Source organism: Rhipicephalus microplus, chromosome 1 (genome assembly GCF_043290135.1).
Source record: "Rhipicephalus microplus isolate Deutch F79 chromosome 1, USDA_Rmic, whole genome shotgun sequence".
Lineage (NCBI taxonomy): Eukaryota > Metazoa > Arthropoda > Arachnida > Ixodida > Ixodidae > Rhipicephalus > Rhipicephalus microplus.
In genome coordinates this window covers 281,827,717-281,852,769 of record NC_134700.1, presented here as the reverse complement: position 1 = coordinate 281,852,769, position 25,053 = coordinate 281,827,717, and the positions used below count along the sequence as shown (strand labels likewise).

Sequence of the window (25,053 nt, the reverse complement as noted above, 5' to 3'; positions counted from 1 at the left end):
ATATGGCTCTGGTCACAGCCATTGGCTGATTTGAGCATGGCGTGTTTGTCGTTACCGGGGCCGTCACGGGAGGTTGCCGCTTGTCCACGAGTATATGCGCGATAGCACTCAAAAGCCGCGTATTCGAAAAAAGAAAAAAGAGGTGCTCAAGGTCACGAGGTGCATCCGACGTATTTTCTTTCGCCGTGCCATTCCTCCCCGCTTAGCTTCCAGCTATTTCGTCGGGGCGAGAAGAGAGAATGACATTGCAACATGCGACAAATTTTTAGAACACCGCTCGAACTGGATTGATTCAAGAAACTTTGCGGCGGTAAATTTGTGAGGCAACAAGCATGTTTACTGGCTCCATTGCTACTTGAAAAGTGTTGCACGGCCTCTTTAAAGGAACATGTTACCCTCAAATCAATTCATTTTATTAAGCTTGTTATGACGGATTAAATGCTCCAAGTATAATAAATTTCAAAACATTAAGTATCATACAGGTTATTACTCGCATTCTACTGAAACTACTACTCAAGGTTGTTTCGACTTCCTTCGAAAGGGAAAAAGAAATGGCATTTGCATATAGCTCCCGTTTCAATTCAACAGAAATATTGTGCAGGTTAGTTATGTCATGATAAATATTCCCCTTTTTTTATGTGATACATGCAATTCGAATTCAATTCGAAATTATTCGATCGAAATCATTATTCGCTTCGAACCTAAAATTCAATATTTGCACAAGCCTAGCAGTGACCTCTCCATTTGGCGTGTGCGGGCTACATGTCTTGAAAACTGCGTGCAATTACAATGCTAGCAATCACCATTTTGTCCACAGCAGATGCAGAGCAGTGTTCAGTAGTTAAATTCAGATTCAATGTGCGTAGCTTGCACACGTGCTTTGAGAGCTGCATGAGCACTGCTTAAGGTTGCGTTTTTAGCAACCACAGTTCCTTTCACAGCAGTTGTGGCACCCAGCAGCTTCGTTCTTATTCTGTGCAATGTACATGCAATATGACAACACTCAAACATGGAGGAAGCTGCTGATGAGCGTTTCAGCCGCTGTCCACATGACATTAAACTTGCTCGCTATATCACGATAGACGAACGATTTGTTGCAGGCCATAATGCTTGTGAAAAATTTATCACATGTGCAAGGTGGTGTTTGTGGTCGCAGTTCGTGACAAAGAAAAGGTCCTAAGCCTGTCTCGGATTAATTAATAGAAGTCAGTCTTCTGTTGTGGTTCCTTTGTGAAGGTAGTCAGAGGATGACGGGAATTATAGCTTTTACACAGCTCTTATGCAACATGACAAGCGAATTCACACAATAATGGAGAAAATATAAGTGTATTCGTACAATAGACATTTGTTCGTGATTTTCTTGAATCTCACATCTCGCGAAAATTCAGCTTGCGGTAAATTTAGGCACTTTTTGCCGGTACCAAATTAACAAGGTTTTGCTACAAGCAGCCTTCAACACAAGAGTAGAAACTTCGGCTAGCACTAATATAATTTGCACCTATTTTGGCACTCTTACATTAATTGAAAGATTTCACTTGAGAGATTTCAAGAACAATATTGTAAACAATGAACAATAAAAGCATTATTGCTCACTTCATTAACAATGTAGTCGAGAAGTTCGAAGATTGACATTGGCCGTGGTCCATCACCTGATGCCATGCCGGAGTTACCTGCAAAAAAAGAAAACCCCCTTAACACACCTGCTTCCTCTATATCTTCGAAAATAATCTTCAACACGAAACAGTCATTTATAGGCACGTTGCTCATAAAACAATCTGGCTTAAAACTAGTGATCAGTGCTTGAGGCCCGACTGAAGAACTATTTTGCATGCACTTCACAATCACAAGTGATGAGTTGTAGCTTGCTTAAAGGGGCCCTACAATACTTTTTGAGCATGGTCAGAAGACGCTGCCCATTAGTAGTAGAGGCTCGCGACAACACACGAGCCAAATATTATAGTGCATCACGCACCCTGTAATTCACAATAAATGATCAAAGTCAGTTAAAAATAGCTTCTCTTTTCTCAACAAATCACACAATAAGCACGAAAATCACTCGTAGTAAGCCCATCTATCAGCCATTGGCCGATTTGAACATGGCACGTTCAATCGTTAGAGAGATCACCACGAAAGGCCGTCACTTGTCCACACGTGTGCGTGCGATCGCACTGAAAAAGCCTTGTATTCTAATCGAAGGTCACAAGGCGCAAGCGACGTTTTTTGTTTGCCCCTCCCATCCCTCCCTGCTTAACTTCCAGCACTTTTATCGGGACCAGAAAAAAGAGAATGCGATTGCAGCATGTGACAAATCTTTGTAACTTCACTTGTACTGTTGGATTCTTATAATTTTTGTGCCATTGAATTTGTGAGGTAATACGCTTTTCCAGTGAATTAATTCCGTGGTTACTCAAAAGAGGGTTTCAGGGCCCCTTTAGCGTATTGCCAGTGAACAATAAATTTTGCTAAATAAAACATAAGAAATAGAGTACAGTCCAACTTTGCTACAACGAACACCGCTTCAACGAAATTTCTGCTACAACGAAAAATTCACGATTCCCCGCCAGCAGTCCATAGGAGTCAATGCATAAATATTGTCGCCACAACGAACACCTTTTCTTCGATTGTACGCTTCAACGAAATTTCACGATGCAATTCCAGGCTCATACACTTATTGCTATGCAGTAAACCCAATCTTCAACATTTTGATGCATTTTCAGAGCCTGAAAATGCGTCAACAAAGTCTAAAACATGCATTGGCACCACCAGAAACGCCGCTATACCACCGCTGTTCAGCAAGCATGGGCACCGCTATTGCTCGTTAGTGATGGCAATGAGACTGCCCTGCTTTTGTTTTGCCACTGGCTTGTTTTGAGCCGCTGACGATCCGAAGCTGAAGCTCGGTCGCTCAATTCATGGTTTTCTTCACACAGCTGCTGGGTGCAACCGCGGCATAATGCCTTTTCAGATTCCGATGCTTATGATTATGTTCGCGCTTGGCCAGTGTGGTAACTAATCAGAGCGGCTGTTCGTCCGCATTATCAACAAAATCAGCTAGCCGCGAGTGATGTATGATAAGAATGGCATAAAATAATGCAAGAGTCGCCGCTCCACAATACTCTGCCTTCATCTCGGCATTGTTGGATACTTTTGACGACAGACAGCTGCTGGTGTTAACGTGTTAATGCCGTTTGGTTCGTTCACGAAAGCGGTTTTAGGCGTTGTTTCAGCTTGCTTTTCACCATGGACTCGCTATGCATGGGTGATAATCACATCGTGATGCTGCTGGGAAAGAATAGGAAGCAGCGGGCATTTTTTTAATTTTGAAAATAAAGATTTCTTTGTTTTGCTAGCTCAGATCAGCAATAATGTTTTCGATTTCACTACAATAAAATTTTCGCTTCAACGAAATTTTTTCCGGGCCCCGTCAGTTTCGTTATAGCAGGGTACGACAGTATGCTCGAAAATATCATATTTTCATGGACAAAATCACAAAAAACTGAGTTGGCATTGGAGGTCTATTTTACGCCACTTCGTTGTCTTCATTGGCAATTGCGCCGAGCTGCTATAAGTTGTCAAGGTCGTGACATTATTTAGAGCTCAGTTTCTAGGGTGCCTAGACCTTTGAGCCAAGCACGAGATGTTGAAGTGCCATGCACACAAGTGTTTTTTTTGTGTGTGTGTGTGTGTGTGATCAGGCTCCACCTAGAAGGACTGTTGCACATACTATTGCCACTGCTCAGAGTAAGCCATGCTGGGAAACTTAGCGATCATTTTATACTGTCCTGATAAGACTGTGAGCATGAGATGAGTATTCTTCTATGTCACCAGCTATATTTCTGTGAATAAGGAACCCCACCCCGAGTTCTCTTCTGTCAGCCAAGCCACAAGAGCAAAGGACGCGATTGATAAGCGTAAGGAATCCATTGTAAGAAGGCATAATATGGAGAGAATTGAACATGCTCTAAAGAATGAAGGAAGCGTCAAAGCGGTGAAGTGCTATTGTTTAGTGCATGACCTATTACTTTCAACTTGAAAGCAGCCGTGTAGCTCCAGTATCGCCCCATAACGTGACAAGATTACCGACACAACTGTGAGGGTGGCCGAGAGATGGCGTTATGTGACGGCATCATCATCATCATTGGGACGGGGAGTTGTGGGGGTTGCGTGTGTAGGGAAAATGGAGAGTTCGGCATGGTTATGGAGGTGGCAAGACAAAGCGGTGTGTTGTGCGCGATTTAGGGTTAGCGCATGACAAGTGGGGGCTCGTCTGGGATGGCTTCAGGCCCGACAACAGCAGCTGACAACATGCCTAGGCTCCAAGGTGTCGTTGAAGAGCTGTTGCTGGGCTCCAACAGCTCCACCACGGAGCGCGAACGAATCGCGGCGGTCGTGCGCGATCGAGTGATGGCAACGCCGCTGCCCACAACTCCGCACGTGGGAGCATGGACTGTGATCATTAACACTGGCGCGGTCCCTCGAGCCGCCGACGACTCTGCGCCTCGGCTTGCCGCTGCGCACCTCCCCCGCTACTCAGGCGTTAAGAGACTTGCAGTCGCCAAAGGAGTTTCTTGAACGCCTGGAAAACTTCTACCTCGTGACGGGGGTCACCGCCGATAAGCGACTGACTCCCGTGGTACCGGCTGCCCTCGAGGGCAGCGCGAAGTTGTGGTGGCGGTTCGTGCGCGGGTTTGACTGGTGGGAGCAATTCACTGCCGCCTTCCGCTCCAAGTTCTCGTCGATTTACACGAAGCGTCGCCTAAAGGCGGAGCTCGAACAGCGCACGCAGCACCCTGAAGGGAATTTGAAGGAGTTTATTTATGCGATCGCTACGTTTTTACGACCACATCGGTGAAGAGGTCTCCAAAGCCGAAAAGGTGCAGCGCGTACTGAGTCAGATGCACCATCAGCTGCAAGATTTGGCGGAGGGGCATCCCTACAACGACCTCGCCAAGTTGGTGAAGGTGGCCGACGGCTTAATGGAGCGGGCTTGGCATCGCCTCCAGTACAGACCACCGCCACTTCCGAGCAACCAAGTAGCCAGAGATCTGGCGTTCTGCCCTAGCCTGGCCCTCGACTATCGCTCACTGCCGCAGCCGATCACTATGGCGCAGCGTCGTTCGCTTCGTTTGCTGCTGCCTCGCCGATGCTGCCGATTTATTCCTGGCCACTGCATCCAGCTGCGCTAGACCCGTCGTACTGCCGGGACCGGCATTACTCGTGCGACACAGCACCTCCGTTCTCACCCTACGGGCCGGGACCAATGTCGCGGCAGGAGCCTACGAGTGGACCAATGCGTGTGCAGTGCCATCGCTGTGGTGGATTCGGCCACATTTTTCGTAACTGTGCCATGACGTTGTCCTTGGTAGGGATTTCCTAACGGTGAGTGGATCTCTCTGCACGTGTCACTTGGTGGCTGGACGGTCGACACAGAACCACAAAGAATTGTGCCCTTTGTAAAGGCCGTTAAGGAACAGCCAGAGGCAGTGGAGCATTTTCGCTGAGGGCGATGCCAGTGTGTGTGCCAGTGTGCCGGAGGGGACTGCAGCCTGCAATGTGATCATTCCCGGCCACTCGTCGGACCTAGACCCACGCATGAAACACGTTTTAGAAGAGTTAAGTGAAATTTTCACCACCACTCCGGGCTGCACAACCCTGGCAGAGTATCGCATAGACACGGGACACAACCCACTTGTTCGATGCAAACTGCGACCAGTGAATGCCAAGAAGCAGGCCATCATGGACAACTGCATTCACAATCTGCTTGCACAGAACCTGATCCGCCCTAGCCAAAGTCAGCATGCCAGTGCTCCAGTCCTGGTTGAGAAGAAGTCTGGTGGCTACCGCATGGCTGTGGATTACTGCCAGCTGAATGCACGCACTAAGGTGCCAGTCTACTCCATGCCCAGGACTGATTGGTTGCTGGCACAGCTGGGACGAGCCAGGTGTTCTCAAGTTTTGATCTTTCACAGGGTTTTTTTCAAATCCCTGTTCAAGAGCAGGATATTCCAAAGACAGCGCTCATTTGCCATCGGGGAACTTTCGAGTTCATGACAATGCTCTTTGGAGTTGCAGAGGTCCTGCCACGTTCCAGACCCTGATGGACCGACTACTGGAGGGAATCAATCACCAGTTTGCCATGGCGTTTCTCGATAATGTCCTGGTGTATTCGGAGACCCTAGAGGATCATCTTGAGCATGTACAGGAGGTGTTGAAGCGGATAAGTTCGGCACAGCTGACCATGAACACAGAAAAAGTGCACGTGTGCTGTCAATACCTGAAATTCCTTGGCCATGGAATATCGCCCGGGCAGTGTAGGCCGGGCAAGGAAAAAGTGCTCGCGGTGCAGGACTATCCTCAACCAACAACACTCAAACAGCTTCAGGCCTTCCTGGGACTAGCAGGCTATTACAGAGGGTTCATACCCCAATTTTCTATCACTGCGTGTCCACTCACAGAACTGCTTAAGAAAAACCAACGTTGGCGGTAGGAGCTGCAGCAAGAGGAAGCCTCTAGGGCACTTAAGCAGTCCCTGGCCGACGATGTTGTTGTAAACCTGCCGGACCTTAACAGACCATTTGTGGTGGAAACGGACGCCAGTGGATTCGGCATTGCAGCGGTGCTTCTGCAGGCAGCCAAGAGTGATGCTCCACTACGTCCAATAAGCTTCATTAGCAGGGTCCTCACTGAGGCAGAGCAGCGCTATGCAGTGCAAGAATGGGAGTGTCTGGTTGTGGTGCGGGCAGGGGACAAGTTACGACCATACCTTGAGTTCACCGAGTTTGAAATACACTGTGATCACTCCTCACTGTCCTGGATGTTCACTACAGACCAGGCCTCACCACGTGTAAAGCGTTGGGTTTTGCGGCAGCAAGGTTTCAACTGCAGGATCAAGCACAGGCGGGGTCTTGCAAATGTGCAAGACACGAGACACTGTTCCCTATGGCTGTTCCAGAGCCCAGCCCACAAATCAGCTTTGAGGCAGCTGCTGTGGCATTTGAAGTGGACGACACTACTGTCTTGAATGATGCAGGGCTCCTCTCCCAGGAACAAAAGCAGGACCCCATACTGTCAAAACTACGAACTGTGATAAAGGAAGGGAAGCTTGCACCCACTGACAGTGATCAACCTTTGATCGAAGACCTGGCGGAGACGACCGAGATGGAAGAGAGTGGGTTGCTTGTACAGCACCAAGGGAACAGGAAAGTACCTTGGCTACCAAACCCCATCTCTGCAACTTGGTCCTGCGCCTGTCTCATGACCACCCGATTAGCGGCCACTCCGGCTTTTTTAAGACCCTCAAACGCATTTCTCAGAATTTCGTGTGGCTGGGTGTGCGCTCGGACATATCCAAGTATGTGCGATGCTGCCAGGTTTGTCAGAACACCAAAGCCCACTGCCAGAAGGGTTGCTGAGCAGCCAAGTATGTGCGATGCTGCCAGGTTTGTCAGCAAACCAAAGCCCACTGCCAGAAGCCAGAAGGGCTGATGAGCAGCCAATAGGCCACTGCCCCCATGGAACAGCTCAGCGTGGACATAATTGGGCCCTTGCCTATGACACCTCGACGCCACAAGTACCTTCTCGTGGTGATTGACAAGTTCACCAAGTTCACTGAACTTTTTCCCATTACGGACAGCAAATAGCAAGAGTGTGGTGGCCTGCATGATTTAGGTTTTATGCAGGCATGGCACACCTGTCTCCATTTCAAGTGATAATGGAAAGCCCTTTGTAAGCAGGTTGTGGAAGGGGCTCCTTGAGCACTGGGGCATACAAAACCGACACACTGTTCCGTACCGCCCTGCCGGGCAAATGGTGGAGCGCCACATTGGCACTATCAAGCAGTGCCTTAGGGCTTATTGTTCCAACCACAAAAACTGGGACCAGCACATCCCTGAAATTGCCCTGGCCATGCGCACGACTGAAAGCGTTGTGGCGGGCTACACGCCTGCCTTCCTTTGTTATGGCCGGGAGCTGAGAACCCCATGGACACAGGCTGAGGCCAAAGACAACGCGGAGCCTCCTGCGACAGCGTACCGTGCATTTGCTACTGAGGTCTCCAAGTGTCTGCAGGAGGTGCTTGACTTCTCCAGGGCACACCAGGACCACATTTGGCGAGCCCAGAAGACTCGCTACGACCAGCACAGGCGGCCACTGACAATACAGGAGGGCGATCTTGTTCTGCTCGAAAGCCACTCCCTCAGCGATGCCACCAAGGGCTTCTCCTCGAAGCTTGCACCCCGGCGTTCTGGTCCCTTTCGGTCAGTGAGACGTGTAGGACAAAATGACTTTGTTCTAGTGGACCCCAAAACGGGTCGTCATCACGGTGTGAGACACGCAGATCAGCTGACACTCTACCATGAAGCTGCAGGCGATGTGTAGTGGTGGCTTCAAATTTCGAGGGGGGGGGAACCTGTGAGGGTGGCCGAGAGATGGCGTTAGGTGATGGCTGCATCATCATCATCGGGACTTGGCCGAGAGAGGGCGTTACGTGACGGCATCATCATCATTATTGGGACGGGGAGTAGTGGGGGTTGCATGTGTGGGGAAAAGGGGTAGCTCGGCGTGGCTGCGGAAAGTGGCAAGACAAAGCGGTGTGTTGTGCGCGATTTAGGGTTAACGCGTGACACAACATACAAAACACGCCCCAACGTGCGCACTTGCCACTTTGGCTTGGCTTGGATTGGATTGAATCTCCATTTAATAATAATACGCTTGATGCTTAAGGGATCGCACCAGATGGTACACACATCATCATCAGTGGCTGGAATGAGCAGACGACATTACGCGTTCGATGCTCTATCCTCTGAGCTACCACAGCAGCCTCAGCAGACGACATTGTTGCGGCAGTTTTCCGGGGTGCGATATTTATTCGAGGAAACAAAATCGGATTTTTGTTGGGCGGGAGAATTGTGCGAGTGCGAGGATTACGCGAGTAAATACGGAATGTCTACTTAGGACAGGTAATAACCGCAGAGCTGAACCACGATACTGATGTAACTAGAAGAATAAAAATGGGGTGTAGCACATTCCGCAAGCATTCCCAAATCATGACAGGTTGATTGCCACAATCCCTCAAGAGGACGGTATATAACAGCTGCGTCTTGCCGGTACTTAGCTACAGAGCAGAAACCTGGAAACTTACAAAGAAGGTACAGCTTAAATTGAGGACGACGCAGCGAGCAATGGAAAGAAAAATGGTAGGTGTAACATTAAGAGACAAGAAGAGAGCAGAGTGGATTAGGGAACAAACCGGGAAGAATAAATGGGCATGGGCCGAGCATGTAGCGTGTTGACAGGATAACCGCTGGTCATTAGGAGTAAATGACCGGATTCCCAAAGAAGGCAAGTGGGTTAGGCGGAGACAGAAGGTTAGGTAGGCAGATGAGAGTAAGAAGTTTGCGGGTATAAATTGGCAGCAGTAAGCACAGGACAGAGTTGACTGGTGGAACATGGGAGAGGCCTTAGTCCTGCAGTGGGCTTAGTCAGGCTGATGATGATGATGATGATGATGAGATGAGATGAGTGTTTGAGCTTGTTTTGTAGCTAGCACGAACATCAGCCTTACATTAGAATGTTCGATCACCAATGCTCCTTCAAGTGTTTTTGGTGAACATGTACAGCAATAGTTTCCTGTTCTGCATCGTCTTTGCCGGACGGGTACATTTCCGACCCTCCACTATAAATTTCGCCCCATGCTCACTGGGAGGTGCTGTCACCTCCCAGGCCTTACTAAAAGCATTAGAAATTAGTGCAACACCTTCTTGTGTAGATAAACACAATTTATTTCTATCACCAGGGCATCGTGCAGTATGTGGCAAGGCCATTGAGCAATGCCTTTTCATGGTTACGGTTTCACTACATGACCACAACGGAGGCGTGCAAAACTTGACTTTTTATCTTTATGAACACATCCTCGCACGAGCGGTGAAAGTTAATATGTATCTTTATTAGCGCTGCCCATAGCTTGTTTGTCACTGACGCTTACAAGGTATTCTCCTTATTCTTAATCACAGAGTTTACTGTTCCTAGGTCAGCTACACACAGAGATGCCGCGTGTTTGCCAGCACGATTTGTTGCTCCAAGAAGAGAACAAAGATGCGTCTTAAGTGTGCAGACTGCAATGAGACGCTGGGCGTACGCTTATATTTTAAGGAATGTCACGCTCTGAAATACTTATAAATGTTTTCCAGCTTGAGCAGCTCAAGTAATGCCAAAAACAGTTCCAAAACTGCACAAAAAAAAAGTGTTTTTCATTGTAACAATTTTTTCCCATCATTACGCATTTCATACAATTATATTGAAAAACTGCAATGAAGTTAATTAGCTACCTGAGAAAGCATTTCTGAAAAACATTCGACACCCCAAGGGTTAAAATCCAATATGGTCTGCCATCAATAGGTTACTGATAACATACTATTGTATTCGCAACTTTAGGTAGGCATTTCCCCATTCTGCTGTACATATTGTGCAATAAAGAAGTTCAAAGCATTGCTCTTTTCACATCAATGAGCTGAACCCCTGTCACATGACAAGTTGTGTAGTCCCTCATTGCATGGCAAGACACTTCTGTGCTTTTAGGCAAGTGAGGTCATACATACACAGGGTGCTTTTATCCTTCTATGAGACACAAAAGGTTATTGGCTTTCAAGGAAGAATTGAAGGCACGAGAACAGACAGAAAAGAATCAGGCTACTGAAAAATTAGAAGAATGTATCCCACAACATTTTCTGCATAACGAAAATATGATCAGACACTTCCTAGTAAACTTTTCGTAGCACTATAAGACAGGCACCATAAACATTAAGTGTCACACCTTTTAAAGAATGAATGCAAAGGTTCGGGACCATATGCGGGAAGTTGTACATCCAGGCCTGATTACTGTGGGGGCGACCTCTTGAAATGGCCCGCGATACTAAAGCTTATACGAAACTAAAATAAGATACATGACAGCAAGGCCGGCCAGTTATTTGCAGCAGTTTGCACTCACTTTCAGGGGTGTAGTTGCGGCCAAAGATGGCAGTCAGTTCTCGGTCATCGGGTGGTGGGATCGGGTAGCGGCCCAGTGCCATTTCCACCAATGACAGGCCCAAGCTCCAAATGTCCGACTGAACTGTGTAGTGCGTGCCTTGGAGTCGCTCCGGCTGTCACGAGTGTGAGAAAGTATATTAGTAATGACTGAATGGGAAGCCAATGGCATGTGAAACGTATGTTGCATCTTATTATGAGCCACTTGTGATGGAAAAGAGTTCTCCAAAGTGCTGTGGCAGCTCGACCGATATCAAGAGTTTTAGCAGCATCAGTCCACGGATTTTGCAACAGATGACATCATAAGCAAATCTTTATATATATTAAAGTGCTTTATACAGTGGGGCACAACTAGCACAGATGCCAGTGTCATTTCTTCCTCAGAGGCACATGCACAAAAACCTGCCCCAATGGGCAAGCGCTCGAGCCTGATTTGAGCCGGGAAGTCGGCAACGCCGCCTCGGGGGAACTCAGCAGGCACACACATAAAATTTGAATTAACAAGCTTTGATTCTATAGAACGTAATAATGATATACAGTAATTATTGGCATTTAACATCCCAAAATCATAATATTGTTATGAAAGACTCCACACTGAATGGCTCTAGAGGTTTCAACACTTGGGGATCTTTAGCATGCACCTATTTAATTCTAGGTACATGAGCCTGAGGCATTTTTGACTCTACAATTTGATCTCATGACCTTCAGGTCAGTAGTCAAGCACGGCAGCCACTAGACCACTATAGCAGGTACTCACTTAATGCCATGTGGCACACATTCATTTCAATGGCACAGCAACAGTTCACATTACTTTCTTACGCTCATGCATGCAGAACAGACGGGGCAGCAATGAGACTCACCGACATGTAAGATCGTGTTCCCACAAAGGAGTTTGCCATGGAATCAATCAGTTGCCCACTCACACCAAAGTCACAAATTTTGATCTCACCCCTAGAATTAACAAGCATGTTTGATGGCTTGACGTCTGAAAGTGATATAACAAAGAACCAACTCAGCTCAACAATGAGCAGTGCTTGTTATTTTATTGAACAAATTTCTAGAGCCACAGGCACTGCAACATGAAGTGTATGAAAGGTAACAGAGAATGTATAGTCATATTTCAAAAAAGCAATAGCATCTTGAAATATTGGGCAAGTTCGTGCTATATTCCATGGGCCGGTCAAAAAAAAAAAAAAAGAGCGCATTTTGTGCTACAACTCCACTTATGCCCGAAAGATTAAAAAAAATTTTTGCAGCAGGGGATCTATAAGATAGTTTCGTCCAATAGTTGTTTGTTTCTATAATAACTATAAAAGTCATTGTAGGGCTCTTATATTTTCTACACAATAGATGTGATGTCCAAAATTACAATAAAGGCAACCAAATTCCATAATCCTGAAGTGAATACACGCATTACCGAAAGGCTCCAGCATGCTTTGGCAGCAAGCCTGAAAGTCTTTCAGCATGAAAGACAGATATCCACAATAGAAGGAAATCTCTCAAAATATACTACAAACAAATGACAATTTATGTCGAAGTGAAAGCTTAATATATGATGTCTAAAACAGCATTATTCAGCAGTGCCTTACATGCCAAGAAATTAAGTTAAATGTATCACACGATGTGCACCATTAGTGGGACATTTGCGAAATGATCCGGATAACGTGAGAGCAAACTAGCTGCAATAAAAAAAGAACCTCCCATGCATCAAGAGACATAATTAAATGCTGCTTGTCAGATTCGGCGCTACCGCTGTCGTTCGTCGAAGCCTGTCCCTCTGGCGCTACTTGATAGGGGTCCTTATTTTGCGCTCTCATGCGAGCCAAAATTCGTTCCTCTAACTCGCTTGAGTTGTCAAGCAATGACATCAAAGCCGACCAACTAGGGCCGAACGTGAACTACTATGCGTGAATTGTCGGTCGCGTGTAAACGTGCCATTTCATTTTCGAAGACTTGTCTTGGCTCGACTTGGCCCCGTGCACGGCCAAAAGTACTTACATAAGAAGCGCCGGGGAAGTTCTGTAACTCTTTTAATGTAAATTAGCACGCTAGAAGCCAGTGGTCGCGGGACAGCAGGCTTGACAAACACAACATTGCGTGTTTGTACTTAGAGCTTCACTTTTCCTCACTGCTGGCATTACACTGACGCATAATCGCTATCGCGATCACATCCACTGTTTGCACCATGTCTTTTTAAGAGTGCATGATCGCCGCAAATCGAAAAATTCTGATTTTAAATGTTATACGGTGTTTTCTACATTACCATTTCATGATTACAAGCTCTGACAGGTAAACTTTTCATTGCACTCAAGAAAACGGGTACCATAAAAATTGGTTATGGGTCTCTTTAATGTTATTCGACTTATACAAATTTAAACAAATGTATAGGAGGCATGAACTTAACAACATGTGCGAGGAGCGATAGCGGTGGGTCGCAATTTTGCAGGTCTGTGTTCCATGTTCCAGCTGCACACGAAACAAGCACGTGCCAAAGCGTCCCCCCCCCCCCCAGTTTGGAAGGGAAATACAGGAACCTATAAGGAAAGCGCGTAGCATTATGATGGATTTCACCTTCCAACAGGTCTGTCTGGATATTTCAGACCCGGCAGCAGTGGCGACATAGGGGAAAGAAAGCATGCCTGTTGCTGGGTGACAAGTTCGGTCGCTTCATTTAGCGCCCCTCTTCAATGTCGGCTGGACCAGATTTCTTCTTCCCGTGCGCATGCAGCTTAAACCGAGCGTTTCAGCGATTACTTTCCGTACGTGTGGTGCTGCGCACCTACGCAGGATAACCATGGCTGCGCAACTGAGAGGACATTTCGATATCACCACTGCACACACAGCATGTTGAATTTGCATAATGTTTTTGTATGGTTTCTAACACATTCATTACTGCTGCACACAATGACCATTCATAAGTCGGTGGAACATCATACAGTAGCCCGAAATCATATCAGAAGCCCGAAGCCACACCAAAATCACGGCGGTTGCCTCGATAATGCTTTGGTGGCAAGTGGCACATTGCAGAGGAGTCAGTCATGCCCACCTGTGAAATTATGCCGTCTACGTGCGATTGGGACGACGGAGAGAAACCTGTTGGTCCAACACCTCAGAGACCATGCTCCATGTGTGGCAGTTTTCAAGAACAAAATATTTAAGACATTGGGTTGTGCACAAGTAACTGTGACAGTTGTTAGAAGCTCACCCAGTGCATACCTATGCATTCTTTCGAAGCTTCCTTCTTTGAGTTTAAGCAGTTGGAAGCCATCGCAGAACCATGGCTTCCTAGATGGCGGAAAATTGTTCAGTGGCCATTGTTGCTACGGTGGCTACCACAACTTCCACTCTGCTGCTACTGGTATTGGCGGCCGTGCAGTAAAGGTGGGCAACGTTTGACACGGCAACAGTGAATTGAGAAATATTGCTCTCAGGAGGGCGAGTTCAAGTGCACTAACGTGATGTGGGCTATTAAAACGTGATTTTACTCCAATGTAAACACTTCCTTGGCTCAAAAGTAGCACCACGAGGTTTCTGGGCTGCTATTCCAACAATCAACACCGGCTTAATATTTGCCTTTAGTGTCCCTTTAAACACAACTGCTGCTGAAATAGAACAAATGGCTCTAATATGATTGGTTTCATACTTTTATTCTGCCCCCCTATTTATCTCTCAGTAAGTGAAACTCCAGTAGAATAAATTTTCCTGGTGTCTATAGGTACCGTTTAATGAGTGTCAACTGTACAAACTTGAGTTAGGAGGCTGTAAGCTCAAGTTGTAGAGCAGAAACATTCAGTGGTCATCTACACAGTCGTGCAAAACAACATGGATGGTTCTGGGTTAGTTCTAATTTCAACCCTGAAAGAACTACTGCAATGTAAGACCTACATGCAAATAAATACATTTTATAAATATTTAAACAGCGATGACATAGGCAAGCTGAAACAACTAAGTCACTGAGTTACCACAATGGACCAATAGCACAATAGCACAATAAGTATGGAAGCACACTACGTAATGCCAAGAGGTAAAGTAGTTAGGAACATCAGTGTTTCAAAAAGAAATTGTCTCACAGTTACTGCAATACTAGGACAACCTGTCGATCTTTTTTCCTGTTTTTATACGTAGTTTCAGTGCATCGATGTTTTATTTTTTTTCTTTAAATGTGCATCATTGCATTTAGCTACGCAAAAGCAATTTTAATACTATAAGCACACCAATTTAACAGGCAGACAAAAGAAACAGAAGTGCTATAGCATGAAAATAGTGATACACATACCTCGATGCATTATCTGATGCTTCTCCCTCAAGTAATTGAGACCTTTCAGTACCTACAAAAAATATTCTCATGTATTCTCTTCTGCAAATATAGAAAACATGCACACACGCAAGCAAAGTAGAACTCCTGCAACTTTCACAACCATCGTTAATAGTGGTTTTCAGACGAGTGCACACCATCTAAAAATTCAAGCATATCACACGAAAACGTGGTACTCACCGCTATTGTGACCTTGCCCAATATTTTTTCTGGTATGCGGCCTGCCCTTTTTAGCACTAAATCTAAAGAGCCACCATCCTGCAATGTTATTGAACACAGTTAGTCATGCTGTTCTGGCAGAGCTGACAAAACCATGGCACAGCAAAGGCCATTGGAACTACAGATTTATCCATTTAAGCAGCAAACAAAAATGATCGAATCGCAGTTCAAGCCAAACACTTGTGGACTTCTGTGCCACTGCTTGGTTTAACCGGAAAATGTTTCTGCCTCATGAAGGCAAAGGGAATGCAAGCAGATGTGTACCTTTTTCTATCTAACTTGCTCTTCCACACTTTTTAGTCATGTAAACGAGAAGGTATAGCTGGGCTAGTTTGTAAGAATTGATGCTAAAGCAGATAGCGCGAAAGAACAACTCATACGAGAAACAAGTACACTAGATGACCGCTATGTAGTACAAGTACACGAGATGGAGCTTGTCTCGTGTGCTTGTTCCTTGTTTGTGACATTGTTATTTTGCGCTACCTGCTGCTATAACATGTAGACCAAACATTTGATGTATCTGGCATTATCAGTTATCAGCAATAACGAGCATAAAAGAGCAGCGATCCCAAGTACTAGTATTCTTGAGTGCTTCAAAGTGGCAGAACTGCACACACATTTAACAAACTTGTCGGTGTGAATAACAATAATGGCAAGACACTTGCTTATCTGAACGATGTTGAGGACATACTTCTCTGCTGTGCCAAGATGAACACGCTGCAAACAGTTGCTAACGTAATACCATTTGAGGCTGTCAATGTAACAAGGCCGTCAATTATTCTGCGGATGAGAAAAGTAAACCTTAACTGTGAAGTCTGATGGGAGTTGCCACTCACCATGTATTCCATGCAGACGTTGATTTCACCATCACTGTAGAAGGCTCCATAGAAACCCACTATGTGCGGAGAGTTGCACTCGTGAAGTACCTTCAGCTCTCTTATGATTTGGTTCCGAATGGCAGGTTTGACTTCCAAGTGAATCAGCTGCGCGAGATGGTAACGAATCACCATAAGCACTGAAGACCCAGCACACCTACTTGTTCAAATATTTCTCACAAAAAAACAGCTTGTAAGACCTGTGTCAAAAGTACACTCCCGAAAGGCCATGCAGTCAATGGCAATTGAAATGGCACAACACAATTGCCTCGATGGAGTTGGCGCGCTGCTACACGGCAGTTTCAAACAACTGTTGAGTGATTCAAGCATTTTTCACAAAAATGATGTGGTGCTATGCATCTTTATTTTCATTTCCATGTCATCAAAAGCTAAATAGTATATTTACTCGAAAACAAAAAAGTATGTCCTATTTTTATGTAAACGTTTTATAAAACATTTACTGTTGCCACACATGCATGTTTAGTTTTCAAGTTGGTGAGCAGCAAAACTATGGTAAGCAAGACAGCACGGCGAAGACACACTAAATCGTTATTAGGCGATTAATAACTACCCATGGATGCCAAAAAAACAAAACGCAAATACAAAAGTTGCTTGCATACAAAAATATAAGCAAAAGTGCCTATCATTCCACCAAGCAAAGCAGTTTCTCGACGCAGTGAAACAAAGGTCAGCTTACTCTGCATTGGCTTTTCGAAAATGCACATCTACGCATGTGGTGGCATGCCTCTCTGATGACTTTTGCAGCAAAAAACAACAAAAAAAGCCTCTACACGGCACATCAAGGCACTACATCAAGGCCCACTCTGAACGGTCTTAGCACAGAGAACTCCGCTTTTTCTACAGCCGGCGCCTAATACTCCCACCCGAAGAAAGTTAACCCTCTGCAGATAAGAGTTGTGACCTTTAGTATAGATTAAATACATTTACATCAACAGGCGGCAGCAATAAAATAGCCCTAGAAGACAGTGAGGCTCACTGGCCGATAGCTGCTAATATTCTGGAGTGGTTTGACGCACAATCACCCTTTGAACTGAGGCCTGACGAATCAAAGTCGAGTTAGTATCTGTGCTACTACCATCACCCAGAGATTCATGATCAGGTTAATCAGAACCGTAAAAATTCCATATTTTCATGAAGCATCCACGAACGACATATAAGTGCCACAACCGAAACCATGAGTGCTCACCTCCCTGAATGCAAAGTTGGTTTAAAAATCCTCCTACAGCAGGATAAAGAAATTCAAAAGTGAAACTTAATAAATCGCCTCTTTAACCCTTCAAATGGTGGCAGCCGTCTAGAAGCTCTAAGAGAGGGCCAAATTTTGAACTTGAAGTCATTGCTAACATACCAATTATGGGAATAGACTTGGTCACAAAAGTGTGGAAGTACACTGGTCAGATTTTCTTTTTTCTGACCATGAGTACAAGCACACTGTGATTGAACGAGAACGTTCACTTTTCTTGCTTGTTTGTTTTTAGTCATTTCTGTTGCTTGATAGCAATCAAAGAGCTGTGGAGTGCTCCACTTGACGCCTTCGAAACATTCGCTGCAGCAGCTCATGCACCAGCAAGTCATGAGACTAATGGCTGGAAAACCTTCTGAACACCCACAGTTATTAGACACAATCGTATAGATCTCATAGACAGTGAAGCCAAGCGAAGTATGGACGGGGCTACGCAAAGGTTAGAAGATTGCTCTGGCAAGTAGCGATGCTGAGTGGTCGCACCTTCCGAGCCATGATGAAGCCACTAGGTCGATGCAGCACCTTGGTGACAACTCCCCCATTTCCGGCACCAAGCTCACCGAGGTTCTCAAAGTCATCGCTGGTAAGTTCACCAACTTTCTGTTTCTGGGACAGGAATGCCTCTAGCCGCTTGCGCTGCTGTTCATCCAAGTCCAAGCCTTCGAGTGTTTTCTGCAAGTCTTCGATGCTCGTGTTCTGTGTCGATTTGCTGCAGGAGTGAAAGGCCAATGAGAAAACAGTGTGACGAAGTTGCTTTGCAGCTTGTAATATGAGTTTAATGGCACTGAAATTCAACAAGCTCGATTGGAACAAGTCAGAACTTTAATGACGTCAGTTAAACCCATATTTACAGTGATAAAATTTTATTGTCTCATAGTGATATCTTGTAGAGGTTTATCACGATCACTTCAGAAGCATCCTTGATTCTTTACAATATGCAGAAAGAAAGCTGCAAGTAAGGCACCATAAAAGTGACAAATACAACCAAGTAAATGAGCGGTGTCTGGACCCTCTAGCGGAACACCACAAATGCAACTAACATTTTTCCAACACTACCTTGTAAATATGCCAAATTAAATGAACAATTTCTGCGTACCCGACAAACTGAAAATGTGTTTTTCCTGCTTTGGATAAGAAGAAATTTTAATGCAGTTGAGCTCTAACAGTTGTCAAGCCATATATTATTATTTATTTATTATTTCCAAATACTGTTGGCCGTTATGGCTATAACAGGGTGGGTACAGTAAACATAAAACAAAAACAAGTACAATGTATGTATAGAAGACAGAATATTTTTAATACACAAAGGAAAAATATTTAAATGCTGCTAATAAAAACATACATACATATATTGTGAAGGTGGTATAGTATGCCATATGAAGTAACTAGGTGATGTATTTTCGAACAACATGGCAATATATGTACAATACTATAGCAGCACTCAATGTTCACGACATATTTTCAATCCACTTTTCAAAGCTTTCCATGTTCTTTGAATTCAGTACTAATACTGGCAACTGATTCCACTGTTTTATCGTTCGTGGAAAAAAGGCATACATGTACACATCAAGATTGCATTTAGAAACCGAATACACAAATTGATTGCATGATATGACATTGCTGGAAGGCCTGGGAACAAGATAGAGTTTAGTTTCAATATTAAGGTGTCCTTTTGATAACAAAAAAAGAAAGTTAAGTCGACCGACTTTCCGGCGATGAGCCAGCGTAGGCAGTTCAAGCAACTGAAGCATTTCAGAAACCGAGTCACTTCGTGAATAACGCAATAAAATTACCCTTCCAGCTTTTCTCTGTATTTTTTCAATTCGATTTATTAACCCCGACTGGAAGGGGTCCCACACTGCACTGGCGTATTCTAGTTAGTGTTGGCCTTACGTAGGTCAAATATGCGAGCAGCTTAACGAATGTTGTTGCTAGCTTCAGTTTGCGACGAAGGAACCATAACTTTTTTTTTTCTGCAGCTACACAAATGCTGTTCACGTGTGGTTTCCAACTTAAGTCATTTGAAATGATTAAGCATAGATATTTTATCAAGTCAGCTTCCTTTAGAGCTGTGGAATTCATCTCATATTTACATTTAATTACATGCTTTTTTCTGTTCGTAACTCTGAGCATAACTGATTTGGATTCATTGATTTTCCTTTGCCATTTAGTGGCCCATCTTTCTACGGCTCTAAGAGCTTGCTTAAGTGGTGCCTGATCATTCTGGTTATTGATTTCACGGTATATTAGGCAACCATCTGTGGACAACCTGATGGTTATGGTGTCACATCATTAGCAATATCATTTATGTTAATCAAAAAAAGCAGGGGTCCCAAAACGGATCCCTGTGGTATGCCTGAAGTTATGTTTAGCAGATCCGATTCGTTGCCGTTTATTTTCACGTATTGTGTCCGACCTGTGAGGTATGAGCGGATCCACACTACAACTTCATAATTTATATTCATTTCCATTAGCTTATTATTAAATTGGTGTGCACAACCCGTTCAAAAGCCTTCGATAAATCTAAACATATAGCGTCGATCTGCTGTTATATACGGTCATACACACCGCGTCACACAGGGCTCGCATACACATGGTCATCTTAGACCACAGTGCTAAAGAAAATATTAGAGAAGTTTGCGAGACAACATGCGAGGGCAGACATCGGCATACTATGTCGATCCAAGTTGCCGCTATGCAGAGAGTTTTGCAAACGCTCCATTTCTTTGGTATGAAGTTTTTTTTTTTCGCCACTCTCTATAATTTTTACCTTACCTTTTTACTTGCTATTCTACGTTGTTAGGCTAGCCGCAGATGTTTGCTGGAGTTTTAAGCTCTAATAGAAGTGCCAACAAAATACTATATACATATATATAGTTGCAGCAAGGAAGTAACGCTGGCCCCGGTAGAATAAGAAAAAATAGAGTACGACGCACGTTGGTTTTGCACAGTATATTCTGACTGACGTTTCGGCTGGTGGACCAGCCTTTGTCAAAGTACCGTGCAAAACCAGCGTGAGTCGTACTCTATTTTCCCTCATATATGTGTGTGTGTGTGTGTAAATAAATATATATATATATATATATATATATATATATGAGATATAACAGACAGTAATGCCAACGAATGTACAGGGGAAGTTATTAGAACCAATGGAATGTAAATAAGAAGAAAGAAGAAAGAAAAGTGGATGAAAACGCGTTATTTGAAGGTCGTAGGTTCGATTCCTGCTCACAGCTGGTAATTTTTTCATCCACTTTTCTTTCTTCTTTCTTCTTATTTACATTCCATTGGTTCTAATAACTTCCCCTGTACATTCCTTGGCATTACTGTCTGTTATATCTCATTAATATTGTGTTAAAACACGGAAATACGAGCCCTTAGGTATACACTTCTCTCCCTTATATATATATATATATATATATATATATATATTAATGAGATATAACAGACAGTAATGCCAAGGAATGTACAGGGGAACTTATTAAAACCAATGGAATGTAAATAAGAAGAAAGAAAAGTGGATGAAAAAATTACCAACTGTGAGCAGGAATCGAACCTACGACCTTCGAATTACGCGTTCGATGCTCTAACCACTGAGCTATCACAGCGGCCCTCCCTCCATCCACTTTTTTGGGTTTATCTGTGAATTTAGAAGTAGGAGCGACAGTCAGCGCCATCTATAAGCCAAACAACGAGTGTGAAAACACTCTTATGCGCATGTTCGGCGTCACGTAGCACGTGAACTTATTATGAGCGGGCAGCTGATTAATTGTCCCTCTTATACAACCTAAACACACCAAGTCTGCCAGTACGAGACCCTCGTTCAATGAAATAAGGGAAAGAAGTGTATACCTAAGGGCTCGTTTTTACGTGGTTTAACACAATATTAATGAGATATAACAGACAGTAATGCCAAGGAATGTACAGGGGAAGTTATTAAAACCAATGGAATGTAAATAAGAAGAAAGAAAAGTGGATGAAAAAATTACCAACTGTGAGCAGGAATCGAACCTACGACCTTCGAATTACGCGTTCGATGCTCTAACCACTGAGCTATCACAGCGGCCCTCCCTCCATCCACTTTTTTGGGTTTATCTGTGAATTTAGAAGTAGGAGCGACAGTCAGCGCCATCTATAAGCCAAACAACGAGTGTGAAAACACTCTTATGCGCATGTTCGGCATCACGTAGCACGTGAACTTATTATGAGCGGGCAGCTGATTAATTGTCCCTCTTATACAACCTAAACACACCAAGTCTGCCAGTACGAGACCCTCGTTCAATGAAATAAGGGAAAGAAGTGTATACCTAAGGGCTCGTTTTTACGTGGTTTAACACAATATTAATGAGATATAACAGACAGTAATGCCAAGGAATGTACAGGGGAAGTTATTAAAACCAATGGAATGTAAATAAGAAGAAAGAAAAGTGGATGGCGCTGACTGTCGCTCCTACTTCTAAATTCACAGATAAACCCAAAAAAGTGGATGGAGGGAGGGCCGCTGTGATAGCTCAGTGGTTAGAGCATCGAACGCGTAATTCGAAGGTCGTAGGTTCGATTCCTGCTCACAGTTGGTAATTTTTTCATCCACTTTTCTTTTTCTTATTTACATTCCATTGGTTTTAATAACTTCCCCTGTACATTCCTTGGCATTACTGTCTGTTATATCTCATTAATATTGTGTTAAACCACGTAAAAACGAGCCCTTAGGTATACACTTCTTTCCCTTATTTCATTGAACGAGGGTCTCGTACTGGCAGACTTGGTGTGTTTAGGTTGTATAAGAGGGACAATTAATCAGCTGCCCGCTCATAATAAGTTCACGTGCTACGTGACGCCGAACATGCGCATAAGAGTGTTTTCACACTCGTTGTTTGGCTTATAGATGGCGCTGACTGTCGCTCCTACTTCTAAATTCACAGATAAACCCAAAAAAGTGGATGGAGGGAGGGCCGCTGTGATAGCTCAGTGGTTAGAGCATCGAACGCGTAATTCGAAGGTCGTAGGTTCGATTCCTGCTCACAGTTGGTAATTTTTTCATCCACTTTTCTTTCTTCTTATTTACATTCCATTGGTTTTAATAACTTCCCCTGTACATTCCTTGGCATTACTGTCTGTTATATCTCATTAATATTGTGTTAAACCACGTAAAAACGAGCCCTTAGGTATACACTTCTTTCCCTTATTTCATTGAACGAGGGTCTCGTACTGGCAGACTTGGTGTGTTTAGGTTGTATAAGAGGGACAATTAATCAGCTGCCCGCTCATAATAAGTTCACGTGCTACGTGACGCCGAACATGCGCATAAGAGTGTTTTCACACTCGTTGTTTGGCTTATAGATGGCGCTGACTGTCGCTCCTACTTCTAAATTCACAGATAAACCCAAAAAAGTGGATGGAGGGAGGGCCGCTGTGATAGCTCAGTGGTTAGAGCATCGAACGCGTAATTCGAAGGTCGTAGGTTCGATTCCTGCTCACAGTTGGTAATTTTTTCATCCACTTTTCTTTCTTCTTATTTACATTCCATTGGTTTTAATAACTTCCCCTGTACATTCCTTGGCATTACTGTCTGTTATATCTCATTAATATTGTGTTAAACCACGTAAAAACGAGCCCTTAGGTATACACTTCTTTCCCTTATTTCATTGAACGAGGGTCTCGTACTGGCAGACTTGGTGTGTTTAGGTTGTATAAGAGGGACAATTAATCAGCTGCCCGCTCATAATAAGTTCACGTGCTACGTGACGCCGAACATGCGCATAAGAGTGTTTTCACACTCGTTGTTTGGCTTATAGATGGCGCTGACTGTCGCTCCTACTTCTAAATTCACAGATAAACCCAAAAAAGTGGATGGAGGGAGGGCCGCTGTGATAGCTCAGTGGTTAGAGCATCGAACGCGTAATTCGAAGGTCGTAGGTTCGATTCCTGCTCACAGTTGGTAATTTTTTCATCCACTTTTCTTTCTTCTTATTTACATTCCATTGGTTTTAATAACTTCCCCTGTACATTCCTTGGCATTACTGTCTGTTATATCTCATTAATATTGTGTTAAACCACGTAAAAACGAGCCCTTAGGTATACACTTCTTTCCCTTATTTCATTGAACGAGGGTCTCGTACTGGCAGACTTGGTGTGTTTAGGTTGTATAAGAGGGACAATTAATCAGCTGCCCGCTCATAATAAGTTCACGTGCTACGTGACGCCGAACATGCGCATAAGAGTGTTTTCACACTCGTTGTTTGGCTTATAGATGGCGCTGACTGTCGCTCCTACTTCTAAATTCACAGATAAACCCAAAAAAGTGGATGGAGGGAGGGCCGCTGTGATAGCTCAGTGGTTAGAGCATCGAACGCGTAATTCGAAGGTCGTAGGTTCGATTCCTGCTCACAGTTGGTAATTTTTTCATCCACTTTTCTTTCTTCTTATTTACATTCCATTGGTTTTAATAACTTCCCCTGTACATTCCTTGGCATTACTGTCTGTTATATCTCATTAATATTGTGTTAAACCACGTAAAAACGAGCCCTTAGGTATACACTTCTTTCCCTTATTTCATTGAACGAGGGTCTCGTACTGGCAGACTTGGTGTGTTTAGGTTGTATAAGAGGGACAATTAATCAGCTGCCCGCTCATAATAAGTTCACGTGCTACGTGACGCCGAACATGCGCATAAGAGTGTTTTCACACTCGTTGTTTGGCTTATAGATGGCGCTGACTGTCGCTCCTACTTCTAAATTCACAGATAAACCCAAAAAAGTGGATGGAGGGAGGGCCGCTGTGATAGCTCAGTGGTTAGAGCATCGAACGCGTAATTCGAAGGTCGTAGGTTCGATTCCTGCTCACAGTTGGTAATTTTTTCATCCACTTTTCTTTCTTCTTATTTACATTCCATTGGTTTTAATAACTTCCCCTGTACATTCCTTGGCATTACTGTCTGTTATATCTCATTAATATTGTGTTAAACCACGTAAAAACGAGCCCTTAGGTATACACTTCTTTCCCTTATTTCATTGAACGAGGGTCTCGTACTGGCAGACTTGGTGTGTTTAGGTTGTATAAGAGGGACAATTAATCAGCTGCCCGCTCATAATAAGTTCACGTGCTACGTGACGCCGAACATGCGCATAAGAGTGTTTTCACACTCGTTGTTTGGCTTATAGATGGCGCTGACTGTCGCTCCTACTTCTAAATTCACAGATAAACCCAAAAAAGTGGATGGAGGGAGGGCCGCTGTGATAGCTCAGTGGTTAGAGCATCGAACGCGTAATTCGAAGGTCGTAGGTTCGATTCCTGCTCACAGTTGGTAATTTTTTCATCCACTTTTCTTTCTTCTTATTTACATTCCATTGGTTTTA

At 44.2% G+C, this 25,053-nt stretch overlaps 1 protein-coding gene and 9 non-coding genes across 10 annotated transcripts in view; 7 read left to right on the top strand and 3 right to left on the bottom strand.

Annotated features, from left to right (window-relative positions):
• The window catches only part of LOC119188276 (mitogen-activated protein kinase kinase 1), a 45,523-nt gene that overhangs the window by 11,360 nt on the left and 9,110 nt on the right, over positions 1 to 25,053 (bottom strand). Inside the window, exons 2-8 of the mRNA XM_037436237.2 lie at positions 18,179 to 18,404; positions 16,393 to 16,539; positions 15,518 to 15,595; positions 15,299 to 15,350; positions 11,883 to 12,007; positions 10,985 to 11,138; positions 1,594 to 1,670 (exon numbers count right to left, since the gene is read on the bottom strand). Of these exons, the coding sequence (XP_037292134.1) occupies positions 1,594 to 1,670; positions 10,985 to 11,138; positions 11,883 to 12,007; positions 15,299 to 15,350; positions 15,518 to 15,595; positions 16,393 to 16,539; positions 18,179 to 18,404 (859 nt within the window). The remainder of the gene's footprint in view (positions 1 to 1,593; positions 1,671 to 10,984; positions 11,139 to 11,882; positions 12,008 to 15,298; positions 15,351 to 15,517; positions 15,596 to 16,392; positions 16,540 to 18,178; positions 18,405 to 25,053) is intronic.
• TRNAT-CGU (transfer RNA threonine (anticodon CGU)) lies at positions 21,234 to 21,306 on the bottom strand. The gene has a single exon. It is a non-coding gene; the product is annotated as a tRNA-Thr (tRNA).
• Positions 21,689 to 21,761, bottom strand: TRNAT-CGU (transfer RNA threonine (anticodon CGU)). The gene has a single exon. It is a non-coding gene; the product is annotated as a tRNA-Thr (tRNA).
• TRNAT-CGU (transfer RNA threonine (anticodon CGU)) lies at positions 22,199 to 22,271 on the top strand. Its single transcript has one exon. It is a non-coding gene; the product is annotated as a tRNA-Thr (tRNA).
• On the top strand, positions 22,653 to 22,725 carry TRNAT-CGU (transfer RNA threonine (anticodon CGU)). Its single transcript has one exon. It is a non-coding gene; the product is annotated as a tRNA-Thr (tRNA).
• TRNAT-CGU (transfer RNA threonine (anticodon CGU)) lies at positions 23,108 to 23,180 on the top strand. Its single transcript has one exon. It is a non-coding gene; the product is annotated as a tRNA-Thr (tRNA).
• TRNAT-CGU (transfer RNA threonine (anticodon CGU)) lies at positions 23,563 to 23,635 on the top strand. The gene has a single exon. It is a non-coding gene; the product is annotated as a tRNA-Thr (tRNA).
• TRNAT-CGU (transfer RNA threonine (anticodon CGU)) lies at positions 24,018 to 24,090 on the top strand. Its single transcript has one exon. It is a non-coding gene; the product is annotated as a tRNA-Thr (tRNA).
• On the top strand, positions 24,473 to 24,545 carry TRNAT-CGU (transfer RNA threonine (anticodon CGU)). The gene has a single exon. It is a non-coding gene; the product is annotated as a tRNA-Thr (tRNA).
• On the top strand, positions 24,928 to 25,000 carry TRNAT-CGU (transfer RNA threonine (anticodon CGU)). Its single transcript has one exon. It is a non-coding gene; the product is annotated as a tRNA-Thr (tRNA).